At 63.7% G+C, this 24,144-nt stretch overlaps 2 protein-coding genes and 1 long non-coding RNA gene across 4 annotated transcripts in view; 2 read left to right on the forward strand and 1 right to left on the reverse strand.

The window, feature by feature from the left end:
* Positions 1 to 3,166, forward strand: part of YY1 (YY1 transcription factor) — a 30,707-nt gene extending 27,541 nt beyond the window's left edge. The window contains exons 4-5 of the mRNA XM_028505916.2: positions 1,196 to 1,354; positions 1,982 to 3,166. Coding sequence (XP_028361717.1) covers positions 1,196 to 1,354; positions 1,982 to 2,164 — 342 coding nt within the window. The 3' untranslated portion in view covers positions 2,165 to 3,166. The remainder of the gene's footprint in view (positions 1 to 1,195; positions 1,355 to 1,981) is intronic.
* A 1,425-nt stretch (positions 3,167 to 4,591) lies between these two features.
* Positions 4,592 to 6,808, forward strand: LOC118497887. Its single transcript, XR_004900400.1, has 2 exons — positions 4,592 to 5,888; positions 5,958 to 6,808. It is a non-coding gene; the product is annotated as an uncharacterized LOC118497887 (long non-coding RNA).
* A 5,909-nt stretch (positions 6,809 to 12,717) lies between these two features.
* SLC25A29 (solute carrier family 25 member 29) lies at positions 12,718 to 23,865 on the reverse strand. Of its 2 annotated transcripts, XM_028506984.2 has the most exons (4): positions 23,535 to 23,847; positions 18,964 to 19,007; positions 13,948 to 14,031; positions 12,718 to 13,641 (listed from the first exon to the last, which is right to left on the reverse strand). In XM_028506984.2, the coding sequence occupies exons 1-4, from the start codon at positions 23,566 to 23,568 to the stop codon at positions 12,892 to 12,894; spliced, it is 912 nt and encodes a 303-aa protein (XP_028362785.1). In that variant the 5' UTR covers positions 23,569 to 23,847; the 3' UTR covers positions 12,718 to 12,891. The 2 variants fall into 2 exon arrangements, with proteins under 2 accessions (XP_028362785.1, XP_035869876.1); XM_036013983.1 differs by lacking the exon at positions 18,964 to 19,007 and having other exon boundaries at positions 23,535 to 23,865.
* Between the last annotated feature and the right edge of the window lie 279 nt (positions 23,866 to 24,144).

Raw genomic sequence — 24,144 nt, forward strand, 5'->3', positions numbered from 1 at the left:
CCTAAAGGATGCTTGGAGGTGCTGGGCGGGGTCGGTCTGGAGCTCAGCTGCTGGAAACCTGACTGAGACTGCCACGCAGGTGCAGAAAAACAAAGGCAGAGCTCTTGAGTGGAGTAAAGAATTCTTTTTAAAGGGAGGACTGGAAAGGGACGATGCAGCTTCACGTTGTCACCCCTGACGGATCGCTGTGCACGCACTCACTCACACGCTCGTCCCCTGTTCTCTCTGGCGCTCTCCGGGTGGGGCGCCTGGCACGTAGAGGGATGCTGTCGGGGCCGAGACACACGCGCGTTTGAAAACAGTCCTGCCTTCAGGTGCCTGCCGTCCCCCTGGCTTTTCTGTCCACCTCCTAAAAACTCCACTTCCCAAATGGAAACTCAGCCCAGGGGTCAAGGTGAAACCGTGGCTTTTCCTGCCCACCCTTCTGCCTGTGACGCTGTCCACTGGTTGGCTTGTGCTGTCCTCCTGTCGCGCTGTCTGTCGTCCCCCCCCCTTGTCCACTCCATCACTGGGCAGCAACTGCAGAAGAAATTGCAGGACATGCTTCTCTGAGCGCCGCCCGCCCGCCCCCCGCCCCCTGCCCCGCTCGCCCCCCGCCCCGCTCTCTGTCCGCTAGCCTGCCGCTTCCCCGGTGTCTCACCAAATCGATTTCTTCTGTAGCTGCCATTCCTTGGAGACCCTCTTGCTTCTTTCTCTTCCAAGAAGGGGAGAGAGGCAGGGAGAGAAGAGGGGGGACAGTAGGCGATGGAGAGTGACAGCCCATTCTTGCAGCACAGGATATGGGGCCCACCGAAGGTGGCGGTGGTCTGCCGTCACTTTAACTCCATTCATCTCTCAGGGCCTCTGTTGCTTCATGTGGGGGACGGAGCGGGGCGAGGCGGCCGTGGTGCGGCCGGAAGCCGGGGCGGCGGGTTCTCCTCCCGGCTTCCTGCTGCCAGTGGTGTGACCTCGGGCAAGTCTACTTAGAGACGTCTCTAAGCCTCAGTTTCCTCACCTGTAACACAAGGGTTAAATGAGAAGGCCTTTTCCAGCTGTTTTCTGCCTTAAATCATTTAACATCTGTACTGTGATACTAGGTGAAATTCAAGCAGGGGGCGGGTGGTTTTGCCGTAACGTGTCAGTGAAGGCTGTTAAGCGGTCGACGCCTCCGTGCACCTTGCAGTGCGAACCACTAAGCCTCTCTCTCTGTCTGAAGGGCTGCACAAAGATGTTCAGGGACAACTCCGCCATGCGAAAGCACCTGCACACCCACGGCCCCCGCGTGCACGTCTGTGCGGAGTGCGGCAAGGCTTTTGTCGAGAGCTCAAAGCTAAAACGGCACCAACTGGTTCATACTGGAGAGAAGCCCTTTCAGGTAGAGCCCGCCCCCCCCCCCCCCCCAAAGTGTAGGCAGGCAGCAGCCACGCCCGGTGTCCAGACAGGCCCTGGAGGGGCTGCCCCGGCTCTTGCGCTGCCCGGTGCGGGCTGTGACACGCCGGAGACCGAGCGCGGTGTCTGCAGCGTCTGTCTCGGCGGGAGAAACGGGATTGCTCGAGGGCAGGCCGGAAAGGAACTCAGTCGCGGTTTGGAGTGGATCGAACCACGCCCCGGCAGAGAACTGCCAGGGTTTATCGCAGGGCATGTCCCGTCTGCTGTCAGAAGCCCGTGGGCAGGGGGCAGACTCACCGTGCGGCCACTGCCTGGTTCTCCTGACACTTGGCCCTGGGAACCCTCCCGTGCATTTGCACACAAGTGCCAGGGCCTTGGCACAGTACTTCAGGGGTCCTCGCTGTTCTGCCGAGCGTGTTTCTCTTGCACTGCGTTTGACCAGCTTGGGGTGGCTGGGCCCTGGGTCTCGGGGCTCGGCTGTGCAGAGTTAGAGCCCCACGCCCACTGATTCTAGAGTGCGGCCTGGACCCCCCCTTCCCCCGGGGCGGGGAGGGGAGCGCAGGCCGCCCCCCGGCCCGCGGCCTGAGCGCTTCTCTCTGGTCTCTCCCGACAGTGCACGTTCGAAGGCTGCGGGAAGCGCTTTTCACTGGACTTCAATTTGCGCACGCACGTGCGAATCCATACCGGAGACAGGCCCTATGTGTGCCCCTTCGACGGTTGTAATAAGAAGTTTGCTCAGTCGACTAACCTGAAATCTCACATCTTAACACACGCTAAGGCCAAAAACAACCAGTGAGAAGACGCGGGAGGAGAGCCTGCTCGGCCCCGGGAGGCACCTTCCAGGAGTGTGATCGGAAATAAACACACCTCTCCTTTGTATATTGTTTCTAGGAAAGAATTTTAAAAATGAATCCTACACACCTAAGGGACATGTTTTGATAAAGTAGTAAAAATTAAAAAAAAAACTTTAATAAGATGACATTGCTGAGATATGCTCTATCTAGCTCTGTAATCTCGTTTCAAAAACACGGTGTTTTTGTAAAGTGTGGTCCCAACAGGAGGACAGTTCATGAACTTCGCATCAAAAGACAATTCTTTATACAACAGTGCTAAAAATGGGACTTCTTTTCACATTCTTATAAATATGAAGCTCACCTGTTGCTTACAATTTTTTTAATTTTGTATTTTCCAAGTGTGCATATTGTACACTTTTTGGGGATATGCTTAGTAATGCTATGTGTGATTTTTCTGGAGGTTGGTAACTTTGCTTGCAGTAGATTTTCTTTAAAAGAATGGGCAGTTACATGCATACTTCAAAAGTATTTTCCTGTAAAAAAAAAAAGTTATATAGGTTTTGTTTGCTCTCTTAATTTTGGTTGTATTCTTTGATGTTAACACATTTTGTATAATTGTATCGTATAGCTGTATTGAATCATGTAGTATCAAATATTAGATGTGATTTAATAGTGTTAATCAATTTAAACCCATTTTAGTCATTCTTTTCTTTTCCGAAAAATACTGCCAGATGCTGATGTTCAGTGTAATTTCTTTGCCTGTTCAGTTACAGAAAGTGGTGCTCAGTTGTAGAATGTATTGTACCTTTTAACACCTGGTGTGTACATCCATGTAACAGAAAGGGCAACAATAAAACAGCAATCCTACAGAAAGAGTATGGCAGAAAAAGATCTGTAAGCACAGTCTTATTTCTTTTTGTTGTCCAGAGTAATTATAATTCTTGAGCCTCCCAGAAATTGGAAGTTAAATAAAGCAACTCAAGTCTCCTTTATTTTGCACTCAATTCCAGTGACTTGTGATTGAAGCGATTCGTGGGTATTTTAGTACCCCCGTGTGGACTGAGTTCTGAAAGAGGAGGTGGCAGGCGTCCCGAGTTACGGAACTACCTCAGGGTACCCCCAGCACAGGCGCGGCCGACAGGCGTGCCCCGGCCTGTGTTCTCCAGGTAAGGTGTTAGCGGGCAGGGGCCCGCGGTTGTGGGGGCTGGGTCGCAGCGCCCCGGCCCCGGCGGCAGCGGGTCCGCGGTGCCGGCGGCCGGATGTCCCGCTCCCGGGCGGGTTCTGCGTGCTGGTTGGCGAGGCGATGCGACAGAGAATTGCGCCCAGTCCGCGAGGGCTGCACCTCTCACACGGAGACCTCTTAGACATGCGGTTACAATTTTTGGGTTTTACTTTGAGTCCAACGTCAGGCCCGCGAGGATGTTTTATAAACTGCCCCAACGAGCGAAGTCCTGTTTGTGCAGAATTCAAACCTACTGTGTGTCTTTGTGCTGTTTGCTGGACTGTGCCGGGCAACTGACAGGCGAGCTAATGCCAGAGACTGACGGACAGGATGCCCAGGACACCACCCGGTCGGAAACGGGCCCCGTCTCCCGGCTTCTCCGTCGGTCCCGCGCAGGGCCAACGGCCCGGCCTCCGTGACCTCGTGGCTCTCTGGAATTTTGAAGTGCCTTCTGAATCCTAGATGAAAAATTTAACTCAAGACACTTTTTTTATTCGTTCGGAGTCTGTTTTCCATTGGGTTAGTCTGGCAGGACTGGGCTCATCAGAAGAGCCAGCTGTCGCTGGGAGCGCCGGGCTGGGCTGCGTCTGACAGTGGGGAGCTCGGGGAGCCCTGGGGGAGGTGAGGTCCCCCCCCCCCCCCCGTCGAAGCCCAGTGCGTGTGCTGCTCTGGCTAGGCCTGGGGCAGGGGCCTCCCCGGGCGCCTGAGCTGTAGCGCCCTCATCTCCCCACTGTCAGGCGAGCGGTCCTGGGGGGGCTGCGTGAGTGGTATGGAGCTGGTCCTGGCACTGCCCACGGGCCCCCGGTGGGGCAGCCTTGTGCTGTGGGGACGCGCTGGCAGTCCAGGGGCCATGCCATCGTCCGTGACCTGCAGGGGCCAGGCCCCTGTGTGGAGGGCAGTCCCCTTTGCCGTGCCTTGCCCCTTAGAGGGGGGTGGCTTTGGCCGCCTCTCCCGTCCCTGTCTCTGAGTGGAGCAGTCATCCTTCCCCCGACTCCATCTCCGTTCACGTGTCTTCTCTCGACCTGCAGGCTTGGTTTCCGAAAGGAGTCGGATCGGGGGGGGGGGGGGGGTTGAAGAAGAGGGGGCATCCATGTTCCCCGTTGGCGGGGTCCTCCCGATTTGCAGTAGTGTAGGAAACGAGAGTGAGTGGAGGGGGTCCTCGCTGGGCGCGGCCTAGGCCCAGCGTGCTCGTGGCTCACGGTCATAATCCTGCTAGCGACGTCCTCGGCGCGACTCGGCAGTGGCGTTCTCACAGCGCGGCAGAGGTCTGGAGGGCTGATGTGGTTTATAAATAACACTGATAGACGTATTTTCTTATATCTGAGCTGAAATACATGCATGTCTTTAGGGTATGTAATATAAAAGCCCAGAAGATAAGTTTACATTTAATAAGATGTTGTTTTCTATTTTTGGATTTATTATTTCCCCCCTTTTTGGTAGTTGGAGTCTGGGGGGAGTATAATATTTGTATTAAAGAACTGTCACCGCAGAGTGACGTTTATTTTCCAAGGTGACATTGAACTCACGCTCTTGGTTTCATACGGTGTTTGTGTGCTGTGCCCATACTCAAGGCCTGAGGGTTTGAGGAAAATGAATTTTTTTTTCCTATCTGGTTTTCACGTGCAGTTCTTTTAAATGTCACTGAATGTGCTAAATTTGAGTCGAGTGAGACCTTTGGGCAGATGGGAAGCCCGGTGCCTGCCAGCGTCCCCAGGAGGCCCAGCTTGTTCCCACACAGATGAGTCCCTCCCGTCCGGCGGGCAGCCCGGAGCCGCTCCGGTCCGCCCGGGCGGGCGACGGGGCCTCGGTGCCTCTCCCAGTCTGCGTGGCCGAGTTCCCTGCTGCAGCTCGTCTCAGAGCTGGTGGCCCGGGGAAACCTGGCCCTCGGAAAGTTTGTCGGTTGGAAATCTGATCACCCGACCCCCCCTTACAGGGAGAGAGAATTGGTCCCTTGTGTCCGACCTGTGTCCCAGGATGAGCGCGGTTTAGGAGGGCCATGGTATTAACCTTGAATCCTCTGAGTTCCCGGGTTCCTTCTCCGTCCTCCACATCCCAGCACCAGCAAGAACGAGGATCCCAGAGGTCAGAACAGTGGTGAGAGCTGAAGCTGGTGCCGGCAGGCACCCACTTAATGCCATGACCCCTGGTCACGAGGCTTCCCGCTGCCCTGCTGGCCGCGGAAGCCAGCCCCCCGCCTGTCCCTGGACGGCCTCGCACCCACTGGTGTTAGTGCAGGTGCGGCACCTTGTTGGAGGTCAGGCCCAGCAGGGCCTGGCGGGTGCATTCATTGCATCTGAACTTGCACCCCGGAGGCAGAGGGGGGAGCCAGCGCTCCCCCCTCTGCCCCCTCGCAGCACAGCCGTGCACCCCGCAGCCTGCTCTCCAGCGTTGCGGAAGGCACCGCTTCCACATGCGGAAGCTTTGCCTGAGTGGCCGGCTACTCCCCTGCACCCCAACTCATGACCTTGGTTGGTTTTGATTGTTACCGCTCAGGCTGTGTTCAGGTCCCTGCCGTCTGAGCAGGGTGTTGTGCGGGGCCCTTCAGAGCAGCAGCCCCCAACAGGAGAGGCCAGGCCCCTCTGCACGCGTGTGAAAGGCAGCCACCTCCCCTCCGGGCCTGAGTGGTCAGCAGAGGGCCAGAGAGGAGCTGTAAGCTGGGGCTGGAGCGAGGCTTGCGGGGAGGGGTGCGTGCATCCTGTCGACACACTCAATCCATACCCCTTTTAAAAAACGGAACGGAATGTTGATCGCCGGCACGGGTCAGCAGACAAACCAAACCTCCCAGGGGCCGGGCGCGCCGTGGGAGTCTGCAGAAGAGTGGGGGAGGGGCAGTGTCACGTTCGTCTCAGAGCACACTGATGGGTTTTCCACAGAGGGGCAGGTTTGATCAGATTGACTGCTTGTCATTCAAGACACTCAGATGCCATAAGAAATGAGTGTGGGGCGCCTCGGGGTGGGGGCGGGCGTTGCTGTGCTGTGTCCTGTTGGCCGCCCCACCTGGGGGCCGCCGGCGCTCTGCTTACACTGGAGGGGAAGGGGCGTGGGTACCAAACCTTGTCCTACGGCATCCATAACTCATGAGGCTCGCTTATCTACAGATGGTGACTGGTCAAGTGGTTTTCATAGAACAGTTATGTTTTTACTCACTTTCTGGTAACCTCCGTAGGCCCTGGTTCAAGGACTTAGCATTGCGTCTCATGTACATCTTTTTCTTAAATGTTCTTTGCCATTTCTGGAATTGTCCTTGGTTTTTCCTTAGCTCATAGGTCATAGATGCAGAAGTATTATTGCATTTAAGGCATCCGCATCAAGCAAGATGGCTTTGCATCCAGAAAAACATTTAATGATAACTCAGTTTGAAGCACCAAGCATGTGTAACATGGTTCTATAAAATATAATAAACGCATAATGTTGTTAAGCTTTTCAATGCCTATGGTTGTGGTTTGTTCCTGAGCCTCCCAGCCGCCTCTCTCCCCGAACCTCCCTGCCCAGAGCTCCTGGCTGCAGGCCCCCACCTGCTCAGGCCGCCTGCGCCAGACACAGGTCCTCGTGGTCCCTGGGGCCCAGGCCTGGAAGCTCCCGACCTGGTCTCATCAGCCAGGAACACTCCCTTCAAGTAACCTGTCGGCTCCCACCGTCCCCGTTTCCCCCGTTTCGCACTTGCCAGCACCTCCACCTCGCTGTAACGTGTGCCGGGGTCCTCACTCTGTCCGGGACCAGGCAGAGTGGATGGTCCTCGACCCCCTCTCCAAACCACCGGTGGAGAGACGCGGTTTCCTCGCCCCATGCTGCGGAGGAGTGCCCTCGGCGAAGGCCCGACCGCAGGCCTAGCCAGCCCCCGCTGCTCCTCCGCGGCCACGGCGCCGCTGCCTGAACTCGCCTCTAACCCCTGAGAGCGAAGCCCCGGCCCCTGGTTGAGGAGCGGCCCCGTAGACCCCACCACTAACACCCCCTTAATGCCTCCCAGCGTGGGCTCCCCATGTTCTACGAAGCCGGGCCCCAGCTCGACCTCTCCCCGCCTGTCCCTCGCAGCCCTTCACCTCCGGAGCCCCGCTCCCCTCGAGCCCCCAGGGCCTCGCACCCTGAGAGCACCCGTGCTTCGGGCCGCAGAGGTGCTAAGGGAGGTCACATGATGTGTCGAGCGGAGACACGAAGACGAGGGACGAGAAGCCGGGTAAGCGCTGTGGCCGCGGGGGCTGGGGAGAAGCTCTGGCTCGGGCTCCCTCTCTTCTGCCACGTGTCCCAGCCGCGGGCACCAGCCCCTGGTGGTAGGGCGCCTGTCACGCACCCTTGCCTGAGCCGCCTCCCCTTGTCCTCCGTCTCCATCCTTAGACCCGCGACCCCAGTGGCACCCGCGGGAGCGCTGCTGCCTCCGGCCACCCGGGGGCGCTGTGCGGCGGGGTCTGCGCATGCGCGGCGGCCAGGCCGCGTCTCGGGCCGGCGCCCGGCGGTCTCCGGAGCCCGGGGCGGTGGGGGAGCCGCACCTTGGAGTCTGCAGTCACCCGTCCTCGCCGCGCACACTCTCGGCTCAGCCTGGGGACCCGCAAGGGCGAGGGAGGGTGTCTTTCATTCGACCTCCGGCACTTGCGGGGCCTCCAGCTGCTGGCCCTGGGCGTGCCGAGGGGACGCCGACACGTGTGGTGGGAGGGGACACGCGGGGAGGCCGGTCAGGTTGGAAAGGCCTCGGGTTTGGGCCGCAGGGGAGGGCAGTGGCCTTGGGCCAGCCAGGAGTTTTATTTTCCTCCGAAGCTGGCGGAGGGCCGGCCCCCAGGACAGGAGGCGGGGGCGGGAGCCGCAGGCATGGTTCAGCCCTTGCAGAGAGGGCCCCCTGCGCAAGGCCTGGGTTTGGGAGGGCTCCCCGTGCGCCCCTGGACCGGGGGGCGGAGCGGGGGTGGCCTGCCCACTCTCCTGTCCGGGATGGAGTCGGGAGCTGGTGTTCACTCTTGTCTTCATGCCGCAGGGAGGGGTGGGGGCGCCTCTTCCTCAGCCCACTTCCACCCCCAAGTCTTACCGCCCCCACCCCAGCGCCACTCTGCCGCAGGCAGTCCGGTCACCGCGTTCATTCTGATGCCGGGTCCCTCGCTCCCCACCCACCTCCTCCAGTGGCCTCGGCATCCGGGCTGGAGGACGGGCCACCTGCGGCCTGGTCTTCCTGAAACCCTGCTCTGGCTGCTGCCCCGGTGGCCCCAGACCTTGTGGCTCCTGACACCTTCTGCCGCCCTCCGTCTCCGTCCCGGGGTCCCGCTCTCACCGCCAGCCTGGCATCCTCGGCCAGTCACCTGTCACCATCCGGCCCTGCCAGCCCTGCCAGCCCTGTGTCCCGGCTTCACTCCCCACCGCATTCTTGCCTTCCCTTGTCGCTCTCTGGTGACACTGGAGCTGGCCCTGAGCGCTGCAGCCTCTGCCCTCGGCTGTCCATTCGTTTCTCCTTCCATCAAACACTGCACACGCCCCCTGGCCCAGCCTACCCCCACCCTCCTGCTTCCCATCCTGTGTCCCCACTGCAGGGACTGTCCCCACCAACCACTGGGAACATTTAAGCCAGAAGTGGGCATCACAGTGACCTCCCACCTCTGGCCCCCCCCCCCCACCCGCTCGGGCATCAGTTCTGCCCATTGGGCTTTCCAAGCCCCCTGACGCCCAGGGGTGGCTTTCAGGGCCCGCTCTGCAGGCGGAGGAGCCTGCCGCACCGTGCGAGCTTCGGAAGGGCTCCAGGGATGGGACCATGTGCGCTGCAGACTTGGCTGCCACCCTCGCAGGCACCCTCCCCACCCAGCCGCGTCACACTGCGTGGGGCACCGCTGCCTGTCCCAGCGGACACTGCCTTCCCCGTGGGGGCGTCCAGGGTCCTGAACCTGTCCAGCGTGTCTGTCACTGCAGCCACAGGAACGTGGTCATCAGCCAGCCCGGGCCGATGGTGGCAGTTGGGGAACTCCTGCCGCAGGGTGGAGGGTGGCCTTCTGATGCACGGCCAGGCCTGGGGAAGGGGTGCGGCCCCAGCGCCAACTGTGTGACCCTGGACCGGGCCCTCCCCACTGGCGTCCTCCATTGCAAAACAGAGGCTAGGGGAACCCCAAGGGGGGTGTAAACAGGCCTGAGCCGCTGCCCCTGCTCCAGGACCCTGCCGTCCCCAGGGAGGGCTGTGGGGGCCCCCCAGTGTGGGACCCAAAGCTTTCGGCCAGGAGAAACGACTGCACAATGAGCAGAAGCAGGCGGAGCCCCGGCCAGCGAGGGGACTGTCCCACGGAGGGCTATGTGTCACGCATTCTGTGCGCCGAGGCCCTCGGGGGTAAACAGGAAAGGGAAGACTCACAGCGTTTGGTCCAGGGTCCGCACCAGGGGAGGTGGGCAGGGCCACAGCTGGTGCCCTGCCCCGAGAAACTGGGGAAGCTGACCCCAGCTTCATCTGTCGCCATCCATTCCCCAGAGCGGCCCCTCCTCCTGCCGGGGCAGCTGTCCCTTTCTGGCCTCGAGACGCCCTTTGGCTCGGCAGCCTCCTCGGCCGGCCTCCTCTTGTCTCAAGGAGCCCGCTCACCTCAGAGCCTCCTGTGGTCCCCCCTCTGGGTGAAACCTGCCAGCACCCCGCCTCGGCCACGAGGCAGTTGGCTGCTGGCGACAGAGGAGGCGAGGGACAGTGTGTGAAACAGTGGAGCAGGGGCTGGTCTCCTGCGGACCCCGCTGGTTCCACGGCCCTGCCGGGCCGGCTCTCACGCCGCTGCTGTGCCTGCAGGCTTCCTGCCCCCATGCCACCAGGGAAGGGCGTGTGTGTCCCATTTACAAAGCTTTTCCAAGCCCCAGCCGCTGACTTCTCTCATGTCCCTGCCCAGCCCTGGGACCCGTGGTCACCTCTTAGCTGCAAGGGAGTCAGGAAAAGTGTTTTTATCTGGACACACAGAAGCCCAGAGCCCACTGGGGTTCTATGAGAAAAGGCAGGAAGACCCCTAGGCACCTAGGAGGGTCTGCCAATATCCCCCGGAACCTGTGGGTGACTTGTACCCGTGTTTGGACCAGGTCCTCGCAGAGGTAACTAGTTAAGATGAGACCACACTGGAGCAGCGTGGCCCCTTAAGCTGGTGGCTGGCGTCCTGAGGGGAGAGACGTGCAGGGTAGAGGCCAGGGGAGGGCGCAGGCCAGGAGTGAGCGAATGCCTGCAGGCCACCAGGTGCAGGAAGGGGCGAGCAAAGGTCGCCTTCCCTCAGCACCCCCTGGAGCGACCACGGGGACACGGAATCCGGGCTCTGACCTTCCAGGCCTGCAGGAGAAGAAATGCCTGTGGTCCGTAGCCCTCGGCTCCGAGATAACCATCAAGGGAAAAAAAAACTTGGCCACACTCTGCAGGGAGCGGGCTAGTTCCCACGCACCGGGACCCGCCCGGGACGTGCTGGGCAGGATGGGTGCCAGAACCTGGAGACCGGCCTGGGCTCCGGGGAGGGGCAGGCTGGCCTCGGAGGAGGAGGAGACAGGGCCCAAGCTTTCCCTTTCACTGTGCAGCCTGGGTTCTGTTTGCGTTTTTGTTTCCTGACCATATTAACATGTTATTTATCCCAAATAGAGTGAGTTTAAATTGGGGAAGATAAATGGATAGAAGCCCCGTACCTCTCCCATCCCTCCCTCCTGCTCAATCTGTCGGTAATAATGGCTAACCACCAGCTTTGGGGGTGGGAGCGGGGGACCCCAGTTTGGAGCCTTGGCCTGTGTTTTCGGAGGGAAGTGACGGGCCAGGGGCCTCAGCAGGGGGGAGAAGGAGCTGCTGTCTGGGACTCCAGGGAGGGGACCGCTCCCCCAGGGGTCACCCCCAGCGCCTCCCAGGCCTCCTGGCCCCGGAAGCTGCAGACAAGCCCTGCGTCCCGGCTGGTGCTGGGACCTCACAGGGCGGAAAGGTGCAGGACAGCTGGCCCCCCTCCCGAAGGGAGTAGCCTGGGGCCCTCTCACCTGCCCCACCCCACAGGTGGGCAGAGCTTTCTTGGCGGGGCAGGTGGGAAGGAAAGGGCCCCCTCCAGGAAGCCCTCAGGGACCGACCCCCTGTGCTGGGTCAGGTCTAACCTCCCAGGGACACACCTGTTCACCCTCCTCCTCCTCAAGGCCGGTTCTGACCTCGGCCGGCGCCCCTCTCGCTGTCCTCGCCGCAGCAGGGGCCTCCCAGGGCGCTCACGGCACGCGCTGCCTGCCCTGCCGGCACGAGGCCAGGCAGGGACCAGGCCTCCCGTCGCTGGGGGGACCTGGCGCCAAGGCCTCACCCAGCGCCTCTCTGCCCCACACACTCCGTCAGCCCCACGGTGCAGATGAGGAGACCCGGCCTGCCCCAGGTCACACAGCTAGGGCCGCCGTCAGGGCCCGTGGACACACAGGCCGCCGAGCCAGCCCCTCTGGCTCCAGGGAGCCGTGTGCGACGAAGCCCCCTCTGCGATGCACAGATGAAGCCGGACTCTCTTAAAAAACAGACTGTTTATTCCCTCGAGGGTTCTGTACAACGACACCCGGGGTCCGGGGTGGGAGTGCTGCCTCCCCCGGCCACAGCGGCCCCCTGGGGAGGGCCTGTCACATCGCCAAGACCCCGAGCCCCACGCTGGGGCAGAGGGGCCCCCTCCGCCCAGGCTGGCCGCATCCGGGCCCTCTGACAGGCCCTTCGCCGCCCCGCAGGACCCCGGGCACTGGGGAGCTCGCCTGGGAAAGACACCACTGGCTAGGGAGGGGGGGCCCTATCGCCCCGCGGACCTCTCTGCACACCTTGGGGGGGAGCCCTGGCCAGGGGTAGGGGGCTAGAGGTCCAAGAACCAGCTGACCGTGCCCCCATCTTACAGATGGGCGGCCTGAGGCTCAGGGGGGAAGGCTTCCTTGGCCGAGGCTGTATTAGGTTGTTGAGATCTCCTCTCGCTGGCCTTTCCTTCTCCCAACCCCCGCCCCCAGGAGGACACGGGGCCTCCGGCAAACCCACGGCTTCTTGGTGGGACCCCAGGTCACCCTCCACGCGAGTGGCAGGGACAGGGGTGAGTATTCCCAGCACTGCTGTACCGAGAAGCTGGGGTGCCGTGGCGGAGGACTCTGTCCCCATCGCAGAGACTAGGCAGGTGGCCACGGAGTGCCCTGGAGCTCTGCTGGAGCGGGGGGGTGTTCAGGGTGAGTCGCTGGGCCTCCCCTCCGTGGGTCTCAGAGAGCCCGTGGTGGTGGTGGTGGTGGTGGTGGTGGTGGGCAGGTGGCAGCCCAGGGCTGGGGGCTGGCGAGGCTGTCGGCCCCTAGAGCAGAAGTGCAGGCACTACGCAGGCTTCAGCTCTGAGCTTCCTGATTGCACAGGGCGGTGTGAGGACGCCCCTGCGCAGCTGAGAGCAATGGGAGGCCCCCCTGCGCAGCTGAGAACAATGAACCCATCGAGGTCGCAGCTGAGGTGGCCCGGCCGAGGGGCCTGAGCGGCTGGGCAGGGCGGCGGGCGGGAGAGGGCCCAGTTTATGTCTGTGTTGGGCACTGCCAAGGGGCCCCGGGGGTCACTCCCCACGCCGTGGGGGTCAGGCGTCACAGGCTGGAGGGCTGGGCCAGCGTGGACCCCGAGGAGGCAGCAGGCACAGCCTCGCCCTCGGGCTCCGCCTCCTCGCCCCGCGCGTAGGTGAGCACCACAGTGACGGTGGCGAAGGTGGCGGCGTTGACGGGGAAGGCGCGCAGCAGCGTGGAGGCCAGCCCACGTGTGAAGACGCGCCAGCCCTCAGCCCGGTAGCTCTGGCGCACGCAGTCGAGGATGCCCTCGTAGCGCGCGGCGCCCCGCAGCCCGTCGGCCTGCAGCCGCGACTTGACCACGTCCATGGGGTAGGTGGAGAGCCAGGACATGATGCCGGAGGTGCCGCCCGCCAGCAGCAGCTTGGGCACCAGCAGGCGGTCGCCCGGCTCGCAGCCCAGGGCGCGCGTCACCACGTCGTAGGTGAGGAAGTAGACGCCGAAGCTGGGCGTCTCGCGCAGCAGCGTGGACACCATGCCGCGGTTGACGCCGCGCAGGCCCTCCTTCTGGTAGATCTGCGCCAGGCAGTCCAGGGAGCCGCGGTAGGTGCGGGCCGCGCCCGCGTCCTGCAGCTGCAGCCGCGTCTTGGCCAGCTCCATGGGGCAGCAGATGACGCACTGGATGGTCCCCGCCGCCGCGCCCGCCAGGAACTGGTTCAGCGGCGAGTCGCTGCCCAGGGCCCGCAGGGTGTTGCCCTGCACGCCGAACACCAGCGCGTTGATGAAGGTGAGCCCCATGAGCGGGGAGCCCATGCCCTTGTACAGGCCCAGCACCTGCAGGGGCGCAGGGAGGAGTCAGGCGCGCGCCTCCTGCTCGGGGGGCGGGGCTTGGGTCGCCCCGCCCACTCCCCCTACTTCCCCGGGGAGTCTGGCTGCAGGGGGCCGCAGCCCCAGCCCACCACCCCAGGTGTTCAGGAGGGCCAGACAGAATTTGAGTAGAACCATTTCCAAATGCCTGATTTCCCCAGCAGGCCCGACTCTTCTGTCCCAGCCTGGGGTCCGGGCCGGCAGCCTCCTAGGAGCTGGCCGCCGCCCCTGCCCACCGCCTCCCCCCGCCCTGCCTGGGCCCCCACCACTCACGCTCTCCTGCTTGATGATGGACTGGAAGCAGTGGATGGTCCCTCGGTACTGTGGCTTCTCCAGGCTCTGCACCTGAAGCCGCACCTGAAGGGGAGGGCCCAGGGAACGGTCAGCCGGCGGGACCCGGAGCCCCCAGGTCCCGCAGCACCCCAGGGCAGGGGGCCAGGTAGCTGGCCTCCTGTGGCTTTTGGAATCCCAAGGTGGGCCGAGCCAGGGACCCCTGCCTCTTCAGAGAGGGGTATGGCTGAGCCAACAGCCACTGGATGACGCCAGAGGGGGCAGGGCCACCCGAGACCCCAGACAAGCAGCTGCTAAGTGTCCAGACAGGCATGGATGCGGACAAACCAGCTCCATCTCCACATCCCAGCCTAAAGTTCCACGCTGTGACCTCTGACCTCCCTCACTGTCCTCAGTGAGCTCCTCGAGGCCTTCTGGTCGATGATGCACTATCTGTGTTCCTTACAATGCGGCCATGAATAGTTTCGTCCAAACCTGCTGGACGGCGTGACCGCCTGGATAAACATCGAGCTGGCGATAGTGTCAGTTACAGGCAGGCGTCTGTCACAAGACCAGGAGGACGTGCACGGCCCCTGGCACTACCGCATTCCTGGACCCTCTGCCTGGTGCGTCCCCAGGGCCCAGCCGCGTGGTGGACGGTGCTGTGAGGGATCTGGCGGCGGAGCAGCCCCCGAGCAGCCGCGGAGCGGGCTGCTGCGCCCTGCCCCCGTCTTCCCGGGCGTCGGCTGCCCTGCAGTCAGTCCTGCTGTACCCGATGGAGTCGCCTGCTTGGTCTTCTGGGGTGAAGGCACCTTCTGGTTCTGGTGGCCGCTGCACCTCTGCCCCGCTGTGGGACAGTCCTGGTCCCCCGCTGCACTGGCTGTGCCGTGTGCCGACCGGTGCACGAGCATCTCTGGGGACCCCCCCCCACTGTCTCGGTGGCAAACTGTGGCCGATGCCACGGGGCTCCTGACCTGACACCCCGCCCTCATCTCTGCTCATCAGGGGCTGGCCGGCAGCTAGTGAAGTCACAGGAAAGCAGCCGACAGCCTCCTTGGGGACCACGTCAGGAATGCTGGGGCCTGGGGACGAGGCCCAGGGGCCCCACGGTGTGCAAGTTGTCTCTGTTGCCTGACAGCGCATCTCTGGATTGGCTAGGCGAGCCCCAGGGCGGAGCAGGGGGAACCTCTCCTGAACTTGGAATCTGTGTCACAGGCCTGGGACGGGGAGCTGGGCGAAGCCACATTCTCCCCGCCCCCACTCAGACATCCTCACTGTGACCCGGACCACGGCGTGATGGTCGGCCCATGCCAGGCGGCGGGACAGGGGTCTCGGGCACGCTAATCCCCGGCCCCGGGGGGGGGGGGGGGCGGCCCGGGTTCGGGGGCTGCGTTCTTGGGGGCTGCCAAGGCCGCGGGGGCTCCCCACCGTGGAGGGGCCGCGTGAGCCGAGGCGGCGTGAAGCAGAGCTATCCCCTCCTCGGCTCCCGTTTTTTCACACTGGCAGCATCTTTTTTCTTCTCAATGTACTGGTTTTTATAGCGCGAGAGGGGAGGAGAGAGGAGAGAGAGAAACGCACCGACTTGCTGTCCCCCTTAGTCATTCCCTCGCTGGCTGCTGCTTGGGTGCGCCCTGACCGGGGACCGAACCCGCAGCCTTGGTGCACCGGGGCAGTGCTCAGATGGACTGAGCTCCCTGGCCAGGGAGTCTGAGCCGATGGGGCAGTCTCACCCGTGCCCAGGCCCAGGCCCTGGCCAGCTCGGGCCCCACGAGACACCACAGAGGCCCCTCTCCCCTCTGTTTCTGACCTCTGGGCCCGGGGCGAGCCCCTGTTGCCCGAGGGGCTGGGTCTGAGGGGAAATGTGGCCCAGGGAGGATCGATGGCCCCACCCCTGGGAAAGTGGCCACTTGCGCACGAGCCCAGGAGCCTCCTAGCTGCCCCCCCAGGGCTTGGAGACCCCCACACGCAGAGCCCCTGATCCAGAGGGGGATGGTTTTCCTCGACCAGCACTGCCCAGGCCCCCAGCCCAGGGCCTGGAGGGGACTCTGGGGGACGGGGCGGGGGTCCAGGCCCGGGGTCTGGTTCAAGGAGGAGAGGAGATGCGTGCGGTTCACCTGGGGGGGCTGGGGCTTCCGCTCACCTACCACGGACTTCTGTTTCTGTCAGGGGTGGGGCACCTCCCGCATGGTTAGGCAACCGAGTTTCAACATCCCACGTGAGCGCAGCCCCAGGGCCAGCGCCCACCTCCCAGCCCCTCCCTGCCCTGGGAGAGCCACTCCCTGGTGAATGCGGGCTGGGACTGATCAGGGTCACGTCCTCACCTGAGCGAGGACAGCAGACTGCCTTCCTGGGAAGGTCCTGCGGCCGAAGACACTGGCTGCAGTTCTAGGCCCCACGGAGGGAAACCGAATTGTAACAGAATGGACTCTGGCCCGGGAGTGAGGTGGACGAGGGGAGGGGCTTCCGGGCAGCCCCTCGATTTGGGCACCTGGCACCTGTGCGCCTCCCTGCACGCTGAACGCCCATTTCCCAACCTCCACTTCGGCGGCGGGGCTAGGGCCCGAACCCCACTTTTGCAAGAGCAGGAACACATGTGGGCCTGTGTGCATTTCCGTTTTCCAGTAGAAATCATTAATGGAGGGAAAGGCTGTCTGAAGGACTGTGGGGTTTTTTTTAACTTATATGCCCCTGTAATGGTTACAATTTTTTACAACTTGTATTACTTCTGTAACAGAAAGCTAACCAAAAAATGCCTGTGTGGCATTTAAAACACCAGCTGCCGCCTGGCTGGTGTAGCTCAGTGGGTTGAGCGCAGGCTGTGAACCAAAGCATCGCAGGTTCGATTCCCAGTCAGGGCACATGCCTGGGTTGCAGGCCACGGCCCCCAGCAACCGCACACTGATGTTTCTCTCTCTCTCTCTCTCTTTCTCCCTCCCTTCCCTCTCTAATAAATAAATAATCTTTAAAAAACAAACAAACACCAGCTGCCCGGGCTCACGGGGCCCACGCTGGCGGGGGGCGGGGGGGCTCTGAAGGCACAGCCCTCCAGGTGAGCACGGGCCCATCTGCCGCACGCCGTGCACTCTTCCGCTGCCCCGGTTTTCCGGTGAGGACAGTGCTGAACGAACGTTCACAGTGGGAAGAGCCAGTAGGAAAAACAAAGCCATCAGAGCCTTAGCCGGAACCAAGTGAGCGTGCCCTCACCCAGCACAAGGCACGGGACCCAAAGGCAGTCACAGCAGCTGGGGGACAGCGCTGGTGGCCCTGGGGGCGGGCCCCCCCCTCACCACCAGAGACAGCCCGTCCAGGTGGGACGCTGGTGGGCCAGTCACAAAACAAGAGGTCGAGAATGGATTTCCTCTTCCCAGGTGCCAGGTGAGAGGGGTTCCGAGGGCAGCCTCCCAGTGGGTGCAGAAGCCCCTACACCCCGAGTGCCACAAGGGATGGCTGTCCCGGCTCGGGAGCTCCGAGAGGCCCAGGCACCAGGTGGGTGGGTGCTCCTGGCTCGGTGGGGACAGATGGGGGCCGGGCCAGGCCCAGGCTGGGGCACAGCTCAGAGACGCCCCCGCAAAGCGGGGCTGGGGGAGAGTCCCAGCCACTTCCGGGCCGGCCGCAGCTCCCGGCGGCCTTCCCAGCACGTGACCAGGAGGTATAAACCCGGCGGCACGCGGCCCCGCTGGGCAGTGGGCGGGCCTCACGGGACGCAGCTGGCAGAGCGCGGGCGGCCGGGCAGACAGGCAGCACCAGAGCCTTACCCTCGGCGGCCCGGGGGGGACTCGGGCCCCTGCATAGCCAGAGAGCCTGGCCCTCCGGCCTCCTCCCCAAATCCACCTGCAGTGGGATGGAAGGAAACCCGGGCCCCTCGGAACTGGCAGGTCACCCCGGGTAAGTTACACCGGGAGCACCGGCCAGCCCTCACCATGCGGCGGAGACCATTTGGGCCGGGACCACAAGTGATAGGACCGAGGCACTGAGCCAGTCAGCTGGCAGCGCGGCCCCTGCCCCGGGCCCGGGGACCAGGGCCCGGCCTTGTCCGGGTCAGAGCCAACGCACAAGGCCAGGCCCTGATGCCTCTTCCGCTGGAGGAAACCAGCATGAAGCTCCCAGGCCTGTTCCTGGCCAAGGAGCACCGGGGTTCCAGACAAGAGGAGACACGAAGTCCACCTCGGCCCCAGCCAGGGCCGCCGCGCTTGCCTGCACTCGGCCCACGCGCGGTGGGAGGGGGGCCAAGGTCAGCGCTCACACTGGACAAAGGTCTGGCTCCCTGCCCTGCTGGTTGCTATGGCCACCCTGGCCCTCCTCCACCTGCCACTGCCCCCCCCGTCTCGTGAGCAGGCAGGTAGGGCCAGGGCTGGGCTGCTTTGAGGACAGAAAACCCCCAAACAGGGAAGATCTTAGCGGGGACTTCCCGGCGGGTCTCCTTGGTTTCTGTTCCGAGCGTCTGAGAACCAGGAACTGGCCCGTTCCTGGGGGTACGGGGCTTTCGGAAGAGGGAACAAGCGTCCACCCCACCCGCAGCCACTCCACAGGTGAGCACCCGCCCTCAGGAAGGGGTCACTCGGTGTCTGGGCTGTGGCCGCCCCTGCTCGGTGCAGGTCACGTTCATGGCACACGCTGACACGCTGGATTTTTCTGCATTTGTGTATGTTCCTGTTCAGCTTTGCTTTGCTTTAAGAAGCTGTCAGGAGGAGTTCTGCAAGAACACTGTGGGGGGAGGGGGTCCCCGCTCTGGGCGAGGGTGAACCGGTCCCCTGGCCTTAGCTGGACCCGACCTTCAGCCGCCGCTGGGCAGTGTGGGGACAGACCCTGGTGGAAGGGCCACTTGGCTCAGAGGGTAAGCGGCCCGCCTGAGCGCCAGAGGACCCGGATCCTGCTTTATTCCAGAACCTGTGGGAAGGCCTTGAAGGTGTCCCTGAGGTGGATTCCGGCAGGGAGCGCCCGGCCACCCAGACCCTGCAGCCTTCTGCGTCACGCCTGCCCCTCCCCGGGGTCCGAGACAGACCAGGACAAGAGACTCACCTTGACCGTGTCAAAGGGGTGTCCCACCAGCACGCCTGCCACACCTGGAGGGAGAGAGGAGGACTGGTGACCCCGATGCCCCAGAAACCTGCCGCGTCGGGCGGAGTGCCCGGCAGGACGGCGCAGGGCTGCCAGGCTGAGCTGGAGCCGGTTCCCGGTGGTGCGCCTGGCTCCGCCCCCGGGAGCCCCTTGGTCCTTAGAGTGGGGGTGGGGGGTGGGGAGCACGTGAGGGTGACATCCCCAGGGTCACACCAGGATCTGTGCGACTCGAAGGTGCTGTCTCTCTCTCACGCTGTTGCTCATGCAGCTGACAACGGCGAGCTGTTGCTAAGATGGGCCCGTTGCTCCCGACGCCTCCAGGCCCGGGCAGGGCACTCCGGAAATCTTGGACTCGGGGCCAGACCCTCACCCAGAACTGCATTTTCTCTCTGTCACTTACCAGCTGCCCAGGCTCCCAGAGGACTCGGCGGTGTCTGAGCCTCACCTGGCCGGCCCAGGTGTGAGCATCGACCCCCCGCCCCAGCAGATCCCCGGGAACACCCGTCCAGGACCAGGTACGTGGCAGGTGCCGGGCGACCGCTCCCCCCACCCCACGGAGGAGCTGCCTGGTGCCCGGGGCCGCTCGTGACCCTGTAGTCATGCTTGGCTGTGTGTCCCGCCAGGCCTGGCCGAAGTGCAGCCCCCCTGAAGGACAGCGGCTCACAAACACTTCTCAACATCCCCGTGCTGGGCGCCTCCTCGCAGGCATCCCCGAGACCAGGCAGCCTGCTACCCGACTTCAGGGAGGAGAAACTGAGGCTCAGAGAGGGTGAGTGACTGCCACACCCTCCTCCCTAGAGGCGAGTCCGCCTACTGCCGCGAGTGCTCGTGGGTAATGAGAACAGTGACCACGTGGTGTTTCCGTCTGCTGCCCCCGCGCTCCGTTTCCTGCCTGTGTCGCCTCCCCAGGTGGACACCTGCCCAGAAAGGGCTTGTAGCCCATCGGGTGGATGAAGAATCTGGGGCACAGGGAAGTAACATGTCCATGCCACAGAGCTGGAAATGGGGGAGCCGGGATTCGAGCCCCGTGACACCTGGGGAAACGCCCTCGGAACTCGGGTCTGCTGCATGGGGCTGTCCCATTGAAGCCGGCAGAGGACAGCTCTGTGCCTGAGGTGTTCTGGGCCGGGCCGGGCAGGGCCAGGCAGGGCCGTGACCTCCCAGGCACCTTCCCGCCTCCGGGGCTGCCGATGGGAAGCCCGCCCTCAGCGGGTACGCTTCTCCTGGGTCAATAAGTGATTTGTTCGGACAGGAAGCCTCTGAGATCTCAGGAATGTCACGGGAGGAGCCACAGTGCCTGGCACCGCACTGGCCCTGGCGCTCTGTGGCCTCCCCCTCTCCTGCTCAGGGAAAGTTTCCACTGTTACTTAGTCGTCGGGGCCACCACCCCCAGGCTGGCCCTCCTTCCAGAACCCCCACACCCGCGGTGCACGGGAGGCCCGTCCTTCCCTCGAGACGCCACATCAGTGTTTCTGGTCCCGAGACACACGTTCCCGGAGTTTGAGATCGACCTTTGTGTTCCCTTCACGTTTTGAATCTGAAAGCCCTAGTTCTAGAACCTCCCTTTTGGGGCTACCATTGGATGTGGGGGCTCTGGAACCCTCGCCCTTGCCTGAGGTACACCCATCAGCCTCCCTGCTCCCCAGCTGGGCCCCCCCCCCAGCCCACCAAGCCCCTTGCAGCCAGGCCCCCAGCTGTGGGGACCCCCAGGGAAGCACACGCTGGACTTGACGGAGGTTCCCTCTTGTGCTGGAGGGTCCTGCCTCCGGCCCCAGACTTGTCCAGCCTCTGGGTTGGGAGGGGCAGACCCTCACCCAGCAGCCTGGGTCGGGGGCCCCCAGCAAAGACTCGAGGGCAGGAATTTGCATCTTCCCGTCTGGAGTGGGCCGTGGGGCCTGCCTCCCCAGCCTCCAGGCCCCAAAAGCCGCCTTCTTTTAACCTCAGGGTCACCTGAGAGCCAGGAGGCCCCTCCACGCCATCGCCCCGAGAGGATCCTGAGGCCACAGTTGTAGCGGCTGGCACGGACCCCATCCCCCAACTCCAAAGCCAGTGCCCACTGCCCTGCATCAGCTGATACTCCGGGGCACCTGCCATCCCACGACCTTCCAGGACAGGACGGGGACCACCGTCCTGGAGGCACCTGGCCGCAGAGGTGGCATGAGAGGTACCACGGGTCCCCCCGCCCACACTGAGCTTCTTTCTCTCTGCACCTCCTCCTGCCCACGCCCCCAGGGAGGCCTCCAGGCCGCCGGCCGGCAAGGTCCTGCCCTGCCTCTCTGCGGGCGAGCTGCACAGCTGACCTGCTCTCACACTATCGGGGTGATGTGCCACCCTCCCCCCCCACTCGGAGAGTGAATCTGGAGGGCCCCAGGCCCCCGAGGAGAAGCACTGCCGTGATCAGCCCGAAGCCTCCCGACACCGAGGAGCCCAAACCCTCCCAACATGGAGGCCACACGGGGTTCCGGGGCTAGGCCCCAAGGTGGGGGCGTCATTTGCACATGGTTCCTGGACAGCCTCCCTGTGGGGGCGAGGCCCCCTCGCAGGGGGCTGAAGGTGGGCCTGGGACACAGTCAGGTCCCTGTGCCTTGGGCTCCAGGGGAGAGGACAGCCCTGCCCCGCTCTGTCGGAGGAGCACACAACATGGTTTTGTGCCGGTCCCTCCACTTCCCAGGGCCCAGGTTTCTCCCGGGTCAGATAAGGCCGGGAGAGTGTCCCAGGGGACTTCTGACCCTCGGCCCCCTTTCTGGTAGCCACTTCCATCCTCATTCGCCTGGGAGGCTCGGGCCTCAGCTCACGCAGCTGGGAAGTTGGGCACCACCCACCCTGTGCTTGCGTGTGAACCCCAGCAGGACAGAGGCGAGGCTGGGGAAGCCCCTGCCGCTCCGGAGGGTGCTGGATTCCGGGGCTTGGGTGGGATCTGTCCCAGGCACGCCTAGTGAGGACGGGCGGAAAGGCTGTCCGGGAAGGGGCCCTGCCCGAGCAACAGCCCATAGCGACTGCACGTGTGCGTCTGGGGCCGGTCCCTAAGCAGGCGGGGCCCCAGGATGTGGCCCATTATACAGGGGAGGGGCCACACCCCAAACCCCAAGCTCCCGGGGACGCCTGCAGGAAAACAGAAGGAATCCTTGCCTCTGGGGAGAGAATCCGCATTCCCCAAGAAGCTGGGAAGGAACGCTGGCCCCTGGACAGCCCCCACCCTCCGGAGCACCCCCGCATCGAGGGTGGGGAGAGGAGAGCTGGGGCCCAGGAGGGGCCAGCAGAGGTGGCTGACACCAAGGCAAAGGAAAGGTGAGCAGTGTGGGAGCCAGCTGCCAGCTGGATGCTCCGGCCCCGCTTCCGGTATCCTCTGGTGCCCGGGCTCGGGGGAAATTCTCTGCCCCTTTGCCAAAAACTCTGGGGGTTTGACCCCCTTTTCAGGCTCCAGCCCTCAGTTTCCTGAGGCCGGATTGGGGAACAGTCTGATAAGGTTTTAAATCCCTTCCCACACATCAGGCCCCAGCACGCTCCCTTCACCAGCCTCTTTTCTCCCAGAGCTTAATGTCCTGAGAGTGGGCACTGCCCTCCGGCCAGGGCGGCCACCGCCTGCGGGTGCTGGAGGAGAAAAGCTTTGGAGGTCAGAGCTGGACAGGCCAGGACACCCAACCAGCCACCTCCCTGCCCAGAAGGCAGGGCCTGCCATGGCTGTCAACTCATCGCCACATTCCTGGTCTTGAAACCTGGCTCCCCATGAATACCTGTTGCATAAATTAACGCTCCAAGTTAAAGCTGAGAAACGAAAGGCCAAACAGGCAGGTGCCCCAACCAGCCCATGGTGGGTCCACAGCAGAACCAGGGCTGCGCACTGACTCCGGGGACACAGACTTGGATCGGCTTCCGTGAAGGTGTCCCCGTGAGCCCGAGGGGCGTGTCGGGCCCTCTCGCACACTCGCGTAGAGTCGACCCCCAGCAGCTCACTAATAGGCGTAAGTAGCGGCTGGCAGGCCGAAGAGTGGCTGGGGTCCGGCGAGGCCTCACGGTGCCGCCCCGCCCCCCCCCCCACCCCCGCACCAGGCTAGCCCGATAGCAGGCAGTCCGCGGCTCCAGCTCCGCCTGGACGGCTGAGGGGCGTGGAGCCAGCCTCGAACTTCAAGGGCTCAGGGTAGGATGGGGATGGGGGGAAGGGAACAGGGAGCCGCACCCGGGGCCTCCGGCGAGGAGGGCGTAGGGGGCGGCGGGGCACCCTCCTGACTGTCCCCAGCCTCCGGCAAATCACGTTGCCGCTCCCGGGCCCCAGACCTCTGTTCCCAATGTGCCTCGAAGAGCTAAAAAAAACACTTGCCTCGTGGACCGTGCGCTAGGCGCCCTCGGGCCTGGTGTCGATTCACGCCCACGAGATCCCTGGGACACGACGAAATCCCAGGGAGAGAGAGGGCGAGCCGCTGAACCGGGCAGCGGGAAGGTGAGCCAGCCTCGCATCCCGGACGCCAGGCTCCGGAGCCCGAGACCCGGAGCCCCCCATCCCCAGCCCCGCGCGCATTCCGCCGCCTCCTTACCCCCCGCGCATCCAGCCAGGAAGTCGAGCGCCATTGCAGGGCTGGCCGTCCTTCCTTCACGTCCTTCTCCTTCTCTGGCCCTTTGCGGGGCTGGTCGCCGTCGGGAGCCACCCGGTTCGCTGGGCTGGGGCTCGGTCTGGCCGCCGCCTGCTGGCGCGGAGTCCCGGTCAGACAGGGCGGTGGGGGGGGGGGGGTGCGACTGAGCGAACGACTCCTCGCCGAGCGCAGGTTCCTCCCCTGCCAGCGCCTGACCGCTCGATGCAGCCCTCCGCCAGCCAGTGGTCCCTCACTTCGGGCCGTGCGCCTGGATCCTTGGGGCTGCCGGCGGCCCTGGGGCGGGGCGCGGAGCGCAGCCAATGGGCGGAGAAGGCGCGGACAACGCCCCGGGGCCTGCGCGCCGCCACCGCGCCTCATTGGCTGGCCGTGCCGGGAAGGGCGGGGCGCGGGGGACGTAGCGCGAAGACGGGCGGGGGAGGTACAGGGGCGCTGCAGACAAAGAGTGTGCTTCGTGCGCCCGCCCGCTCCCGACTTGTGGTAGGGGAGGCTTCGGCTGTGCGCGGGAGCGGGACTTTGGCGCTCGGCCCGGGAGCCCGCACCGTAGCCGCAGCCT

Source organism: Phyllostomus discolor, chromosome 1 (assembly GCF_004126475.2).
Source record: "Phyllostomus discolor isolate MPI-MPIP mPhyDis1 chromosome 1, mPhyDis1.pri.v3, whole genome shotgun sequence".
Classification (NCBI taxonomy): Eukaryota; Metazoa; Chordata; class Mammalia; order Chiroptera; family Phyllostomidae; genus Phyllostomus; species Phyllostomus discolor.

Coding starts and splice junctions, on each gene's coding strand:
- SLC25A29 (XM_028506984.2), bottom strand. CDS start 23,568: ATGGCGCTCGACTTCCTGGCTGGATGCGCGGGGG. Junction 14,032..18,963: donor ACCCCTTTGACACGGTCAAG/GTGAGTCTCTTG, acceptor CCTCCCCTTCAG/GTGCGGCTTCAGGTGCAGAG. Junction 13,642..13,947: donor CCATCATCAAGCAGGAGAGC/GTGAGTGGTGGG, acceptor GCGCCCCTGCAG/GTGCTGGGCCTGTACAAGGG.